This window comes from Suncus etruscus, chromosome 14 (genome assembly GCF_024139225.1).
Source record: "Suncus etruscus isolate mSunEtr1 chromosome 14, mSunEtr1.pri.cur, whole genome shotgun sequence".
Lineage (NCBI taxonomy): Eukaryota > Metazoa > Chordata > Mammalia > Eulipotyphla > Soricidae > Suncus > Suncus etruscus.
In genome coordinates, this window is record NC_064861.1 from 61711255 (window position 1) to 61718994 (window position 7740).

At 53.4% G+C, this 7740-nt stretch overlaps 1 protein-coding gene across 1 annotated transcript; it reads right to left on the bottom strand.

Moving 5' to 3' along the window:
- Positions 1 to 170: 170 nt before the first annotated feature.
- LOC126027456 (leucine-rich repeat-containing protein 29-like) lies at positions 171 to 2304 on the bottom strand. Its single transcript, XM_049786477.1, has 3 exons — positions 2178 to 2304; positions 424 to 641; positions 171 to 339 (listed from the first exon to the last, which is right to left on the bottom strand). The coding sequence occupies exons 1-3, from the start codon at positions 2289 to 2291 to the stop codon at positions 171 to 173; spliced, it is 501 nt and encodes a 166-aa protein (XP_049642434.1). The 5' UTR covers positions 2292 to 2304.
- Positions 2305 to 7740: the final 5436 nt, after the last annotated feature.

Below are 7740 nucleotides of genomic sequence, written 5' to 3' on the forward strand. Positions count from 1 at the left end.
GTAGGTTGAGTGCTTATTGGATAGGAAATACCCTGGCACCCTGGAGGAGTCCCAGCCCCAATCCTAGGAAAGGGGGGGAAAACTTGTGGCAGGGATGCTGGAGGGTGGAGCAGAGGGAGGCCAGAGGCTTGGCATCCAAGTGCAGGTCAGGCACAGGCTTTGGGGCACTCTCAGAGTGTCAGAATCAGGTCTGCACCTCCCACGAAGCGGGAGTGGATGCAGATCACCTGGGGCAGCTGCTCTTCAAAGTGCTTGACCGCAGACATGCTGATGCGGGGACACATGGATACATCTAGCTTTCGAAGCTGCTTGCAGGCCTGTGCAATGGTAGCCAGTGTCCTGTGGGGAGGTGCTTGGCTGAGCGTGTGGGTGAGGGTGTGGGTGGCCTCCTTCCCTCAATGTGGCAGCCTTGTGCACACTTACTGCTCTGTGAGCTGACTGCAGCTGGACAAGTTGAGGTGGTGTAGTCGCGGCCAGAAACCAACTGCTTGGGCCCAGCCCTCATCACTTAGATGGTTGCAATGACTCAGGGACAAGTGCTCCAGTCTAGGGCAGCCTAGGGCCACAGCCACCAAGCCCTTGTCTGTGAGTGCAGGCAACAGGCTTAGGGACAGCTGCCTTAGTTGTGGAAATTGGAGCACCTGCAAAGATGGAATGTGTGTAGGGGAGGATGTCAATGGCTAGAACTTAGCATCTCCCATCTCCTCACTCCCTCCCTGCCTAAGGAGTGGCAACAGGCAACAGAAACTGATGAGAAAATACCCTGAGGAATGTTCACCCAGCACCTTGCAGTGGTCTGGGGCTCCAGCCCCAAGTTCTCAGCCTCCCCATGCCCTTTGCCCCATACCTTGGCCAAACTGGCATCTGTCAACTTGCTGCAGGCGGTGAGGTCTAGTTGCTGCAGGGCCTGCAGTGCAAGCAGGGAGGGGCCCTGTGATGGAGAAGGGGCCCAGGAGTCCACAGCCGGATGGTCCAGTTCCTCAGCTTCTTCGGTGACTCCTAGAAAAAGACTCGGGAATGGGGAAAGGGCAACTGAACCAGAACTGAGCATTTGGACCCGAAGGTCCCACACCCTAACCCTGTCCCTGCACAAGCGCCTCACTTGGTTCTTCAAGCCCCAAAAGGCCCCAGTCCTGGAGTTCCTTGCACCAAGCCAGACGCAGGACTGAGAGGTGCTGGAGGTGGGTGCAGATGGCTTGCACAGTCCGACTGGTGAGGGCCACGCAGGAGGTTAAGTCCAGCTCCCTAAGTCTTGGATTCAACTTGGAGATCAAGGAGATCATGAAGGCATCCTAAGAGGAAAGTGTGGTGACAGTGCCCTGGAGAAGGGGCTCAAACCAGGGTCCTAGACTGGTCCTGGCCAAGGTTCCAGCCCCACAAGCAACAGGGAAACCTGAAAAGACCCTGTACAGGTAGGTATGGGAGTGGGACACCATGAGTTTACTAGAGGACAAAGTTTTGGCCTGGCAGGGGTAGGAAGGATTTAGGTGAAAATTTTATAAGGCACCCCAAGCCCTGGCTGAAAGACTGTAGCACTCTTTTGGACCAACTTATTGGCCAGTGGTGGACATGTGATCCTAGCTGAGCCAATCAGACATGCTCCCTCTAGAATTTGAAGCAGAATTGGGGTCAGGGTAGGGCTGCCACCTGGTGGCCGCAGTCGAAATGAAGGGGCAGCAGAGAGGAAGTTGATTTAGAGATCTAGAGTGGCTCAGAGGCGTGGGTGGGATGATGACCTTGTGGGGACCAGACTGAGACAGATGTCAGATTGAGGATGCGCTGGTCACATTGATGGGCTGAAGGAGTGCTTCTCTAAGAGTCTCACTACCACAGGGACAGGGCTGAGTCACACTGAAAGGACTGTCTTTAGTAGAGAAGCCACATCTGCACTCCTCCCTCAGGACTGCCCTCCCACACTCTGACCTGCAGGCCTTGTTTCAGTCACCTTTCACCACCCTTTCTGCTGTCCCCAGACTGCAGGGCTCCCTAAAAAAGGGCACATGCTTGAGGAAGGGCTACACCTTTTCCTGGGGCCCTGTAGGGCAGCTGGGGGCAATACTGTTGGGAAGTACTGTTGGCAAGGCACATTTCCTGCCACACTGTCCTGAGTGCTTGGTTACACACAGGATCTCCCTCCCTGAGGTCACCTGCCCTGGGAGGAAGGAACAGACACTCACCTTGAATGAGGTGCAGTAGGCCAGGCTGAGGGAGACCAGGGGTGGTGGAGCTCTTTGTGCTGGATCAAGAGCTTGCACCAATTCCCGCCCGCTCACCTGGCAGCACTCAGCCATGTTGAGGCTCTGCAGCTCCTGTAGGGCCCCCAGCTCAGTGTATCCTGCATCCGTCAGCCCTTGCAGCTTCCTCAGGTTCAGGTGCCGTAGGTGCCGCAGGCCCCGACTCACAGCCAGCAGGGCCCTGTCACCCAGCTCTGGGCAGCTACTGAGGTTTAAGGAGGTGAGACCTGGTTGCTGGCGGCAGAGCGTGGCCACGGACTCATTGGAGAGCTGCCAGCAGTTGTGCAGGCTCAGCTCCTGGAGCTTCAGACCTGCCACCTGCGACAGAGCCTGCAGGGCCTCTGGGAGCAAGCCCGTGCAACCCAGGTCCAGAGCCTGCAACCTGCCGGCCCGCTCTCGCACAAACTGCAGCAGGTTTCGGAAGGAGAGTTGGGCAGGGTAGGAGATCTGGGAGCTTCTGGAGCCTGACTCGAAGCTGAGGTGGCAGTAGGCCAAGGAGAGGCGCTCCAGGCAGGGAGCACAGCTGCTGAGCCGGTTAAAGCTCAGGTCGGTCAGTTCCTGCAGACCTGCAAGGTAGAGCTCCTGGAGACTGCTCAGCGCCTGGCGGACCTGCTGGGCCATCTCGGGCTGAGCCAGCAGCATGCCTGAGGCAAAGAGGCTGTTGCAGCCACTGAGGTCAAGAACACGCAGCTTTGGGCAGGCCCGGATCAGGGTCACGAATGAGGCTTCAGTGAGGCTGACCCCGCTCAGGCACAGATTCTGCAGGTGTGGGCCCAGGTGGAAGGCAATAGACTGCAGCATCTGGTGCGTTATGGGTGAACTGTTCAGGTGAATGAAGCTGACGCAGGAGACGCCCCTGCTGCCCAGATTCTTGATGGCCGGAAGGGAATCAGAGGCCAAGGGGATGGTGTACCGCACCTTAGTCTAAGGGGAAGAGCAAGAGGCCTGGAGTGAGCCTTCTGGCTCCAGGAGGCTGACCATTGCCTTCACTATCAGGTAAAGACCTTGAGCCAGTGGGTACCCATTGTCAGGTAGGATGCCAGATGTGGGGGGAAAGGGTGTCAGTGGGAAGGGGAGCCAGGAGGAGTAGCAGCGGTATTGGGGCTCCCAGGAATGAGCATGGGAGGTAGTAGGTCAGTGATAGGTGCCAATGGGGTATGACAGAGTGGGTGGTTGTTATGCTGAACATTGGAAGGTCTTCTGGAAGAGACAAATTGAAATCCCCAGAGGGTAGGAGGGCAGAATATGATGAACCCTAACTTTGGGACTTTCAGAAGGTAGCCTCAAGATCCCTGAATATAGCATTAGCTGAGCAGCAACTGCCCTCATGCTTCTTAGAGCATTTGAGCCCTGCTAAAAGCTAAAGGGGAGAAGGAGGCTTGAGCCCAGTGCCAGTGGCCTCTGGCAGGTGCAGCCCACTGAAGTGGCCCATGTCTCAGCTACAGCGATATCTACAAAAATGGTTTCAGTGTGCATGTGAATGTCTCCTAACATCTTGGGGCTCCCAAGTGAAGGGGGTGCTGTGATCCTGCTGCTCATTTCTCTCTGGAGGGTCATGCCTACAGGAAAGAGAAATCTTGCACTTCTGGAGCTAAGAAAGAATCTCAGAGGAGGATCTGAAGTGATAGCACAATGGTAAGGCGTTTGCCTCTCATGTGGCCAATCCAGGATCGACAGTAGTTTGATTTCCAGCATCCCATATGGTCCCCGAGCTTGCCAGGAGCAATTTCTGAGCACAGAGCCAGAAGCCAGGAGTAATCCCTGAGTGCCACCACCAGTTATGGCCCCAAAACAAAACAAAAGAATCTCTGAGGCACCAAGGAGTCAAGTTGGCGCTGCTGTAGAGGGAGGCACCAGAGAGTGTGAGGAGGCCACAGAAGTAAGCTCAGGGCTTAGTTGTGAGAAGAGAAACTTGGGATTCTGTGGGAAGAGAGAAAAGTGTGCCTGTCAACTCACATCCTAGCCTGTCTCAGCCTCTGGTTGCACAGTCTGCTGGCAACTGGCCCAGGAAGACAGGACCCATTCTTGTTCAGCATCATCCTGAGGTGGGGAGGTCAACCCAGAGAATCTGCCTATCCCCACACAGGAGCTAGTAGCTGTGCCCTGTGCATTCCCTAAAAGGAAGGGAAAAGGGGAGCACAGGGCAGATGGGGCTGCCCAGAATTACTCCAAGGCAGAGAAACCAGCCTGCAGCCTGCCACCAGAGAAGCAGCTACAGTGTCCTGTAGTGAGGAGGGGGGGGGGGGAAGCTCCCCTTCCAGACTCCACTCCCTGAATGTTCATTGTGAATGCAAGGGTTCTCTCCCTGGCTCCCCTATCAGACATGGGATTGGGGGGAGGCAATTCCCTAGGGCCTGGGCCTTGGCAGGAGGAAGGGCAGGAGGGAGGAAAAAGGGAGGGGAGGTAGGTACCATTCTTACAGGCCGGGTGGCAGATGTGATGATACAAATAGCTTGAACTGGCTGTGGGGGTGCAGGGGTGCTGGTTGCCCAGGTAGCACCGCCCCCGCCAGCTCCTTGCCAGCTGCCAGCACAGCCCCAGGAACCTTAGGCTTCCTCCTCTGCCTTCCCTCTTGACCTTGAAAATGTCCTTCCCTCCCACTTCCACTGTGGCTGCTGGGGCAGGCAGCACCTCAGAGCATCCTAACCACTAAATTTGGGGTTCATGTCCCTTTCTAACAGCTGAACCTTTTTGCAAATGCTGGCTCCCTGAAGTACCCCAACTCCTTCTTTTCAACTCTTTAGCACCCTCCATCATCCATGTCAGACACCTGATAGTCACCCATGATCCTGTGCTCATTCTTTCTCACTGACTACCATTCCTTCCACTCCTAGTCCATGTTCCCTGGACTCCACCACTTGCTCAGACTTTGATCAGAAATCCTCATCGTGTGGGCACCATCAGTCTCTCCTGGGGTTTTTCCCTGTGAACCTGACTGTGCCCCAGGCCCTTTGAAGGTTCCTCACTGTCCAGGATGAGGCCAAGCATCGAACCTTGAGTCTATGTAAGACCCTGCCTACTCCCCTGATCCCCCGCCCTCCTATGCCCACACTCTGTTCCAGAAGCCCTGGCTCTGGGAATGCCAGCTTCTCCCTTCTCTCATGGCTCACTCTGCCGTGCCTCTGCTAAGTGCAATTTTGGTTGGTGCTGCAGGGATGGCTGGTGTCTTATCCTGTTTGTCTATTGAGCAAATGTTTTATCCCCCTTATCCTCTCTCCAGTTGGTACCATGTCTGAAGCTTCTGTCCCAGTACCCCCACCTTTGATGAACCCCTTCACATACACAGACCCATGTCTGTAGCTGTAGAGCTCCACTGTCTACGTGGCTCTCAGGCCCCTCTGCATGTGCTATCTCACTCATTACCAACTTGAGGGTTATGTGTTCTCAGACCTGCACTCCCAAATCTGGGCTGTCTATCCATGGACATCAACACTGGAGTGAGTGAGATCTCTGTGTGTGTTTCTTTAACTTCTTTGCTTTCTTTTCCTATGGCCAATCTAGGCTGCCCTGCCCAGAACCTGACTTTACCTCTTGCCTCACTCCCCTGGCCTTGGAGAAACTTCCCTCAGTGAAGGACTCCACAGTGCTGCCTGGCCTCTGCCTTCTGAGAACAGGTGACATCCTCTTCATCCTCTCTGGGACCGAGTCTCCCATGGTGAAGCCTGTTTCTGCTGTCCTTAGGAGTACCTGCTGACCTCATTCCCTCTCACATTCATCCTAGTGGTGACTGCTCAGTAATAAAGCCTTCCTTTCTTCCTTCTTTCCTTCCGTCCTTCCTTCCTCCTACCTTCCCTTCTTCCTTCCCTCCCTTCTTTCCATATTTCCCTCTATGTCTTCCTTCCTTCCTTCCTTCCTTCCTTCCTTCCTTCCTTCCTTCCTTCCTTCCTTCCTTTCTTTCATTCATTCATTCATGATCAGGGCTCCTGGTTTTGAACTCAGTAATCACTCCTGGTAGAACTTAAAGGACCATATGGGAAGCCAGGGATTGAAATCAGTAGCCTGCAGGAAAGACTAGCATCTTAGCTGCTATACTATTGCTTAGGTCCCTTCAGAGGTAAATTTCTTTCTTCTTCTTTTTTTTTTTGGGGGGGGGTGGGGATGCTTTGGGCCACACCAGCAATTCTCAGGGATTACTTCTGGTTCTGCACTTAGGAATCACTCCTAGTGGTGCTCAGGGAATCATATGGGATGCTGGGGATTGGACTGGGGTCAGCCACATGCAAGGCAAGCACCATCCCTGATGTTTTCTGAGCCACACCATCAATGCTCAGGGGTTACTCTTGGCTCTGTGCTCAGAAATTACTCCTGGTAGGCTTGGGGGACCATATGGAATACCAACTTTGGAGTCACGGACAGGAGTTTGCAAGGCAAACGCCTACCTGCTGTACTATCACTCTAATACCACAAGAGGGAGACAAATTTCCTGAAGTCAACTCTATTCTTTCTTTTTTTATTTCCCACTCAAACCCACCTGTCTTATTTTCCCTGATACCAAAGGGTACTGAAGCCACCAGTAGTCTACATGGATACCAAGCGTCGCAGACTTTGTCTTCATGACCCCGCATGCAGACAGAGCTAGTGAGAAGGCTGGGTCCTCTCCCTACTCTCCTCAGCTCTATGTAGACAGTCCACCATCCTTCCCAGATCCAGATTCTAGATCTACCCCAGAATACTCTCCAGGGGAAAGTTATTTAGACCCAGGCTTTCTTTCTTTTCTTTTTTCTTTTTCTTTTTTTTTTGGCCACACCCGTTCGATGCTCAGGGGTTACTCCTGGCTATGCACTCAGAAGTTGCTCCTGGCTTGGGGGACCATATGGGACGCCGGGGGATCGAACTGCGGTCTGTCCAAGGCTAGTGCAGGCAAGGCAGGCACCTTACCTCTAGCGCCACCGCCCAGCCCCAACTTCACCCATTCTTGATGAACACCCAAATCTCTATTTCCATCCACACTCTGATCTTGCATGCCTCACCCAGACTGGATCATACCATTTGGATGTTGCATTTTTATCAAGTCCATACTGAATTCCACAGTTAGCTTAATGAGACTGCTGGAGGTAGCTCAAGTCCCCACTTACACACACAGGCAAACTCTATGTCAGGGGCAGTTTCAGATCCAGCAGGGAAGAACAAATTATACAAAACAGTACTTTGTTTTGTATAATGAACCACTGAAAACTAAACTCTTTTTTTTTGTTTGTTTGTTTGTTTTTTTTTGGGCCACACCCAGCGTTGCTCAGGGTTACTCCTGGCTGTCTGCTCAGAAATAGCTCCTGGCAGGCACGGGGGACCATATGGGACACTGGGATTCGAACCAACCACCTTTGGTCCTGGATCGGCTGCTTGCAAGGCAAACACCGCTGTGCTATCTCTCCGGGCCCTGAAAACTAAACTCTTTAAGCACAAATCAAACTACATTTCAAACCAATGACTCAAACCATACAGAAAAAGCTATTTTTGCTGTGAACTTAGATAGTGCTCTGGGATCAGATCGGAAAGACAGTATAGA

Bases quoted from the DNA above. Each gene is read 5' to 3' on its own strand.
- LOC126027456 (XM_049786477.1), bottom strand. From the start codon at position 2,291: ATGGCTGAGTGCTGCCAGGTGAGCGGGCGGGAATTGGTGCAAGCTCTT. The intron at 642-2,177 runs GTGAGTGTCTGT...CCATCTTTGCAG, and splicing joins CCTACTGCACCTCATTCAAG to GTGCTCCAATTTCCACAACT. The intron at 340-423 runs GTAAGTGTGCAC...ACCTCCCCACAG, and splicing joins TGCAGTCAGCTCACAGAGCA to GACACTGGCTACCATTGCAC.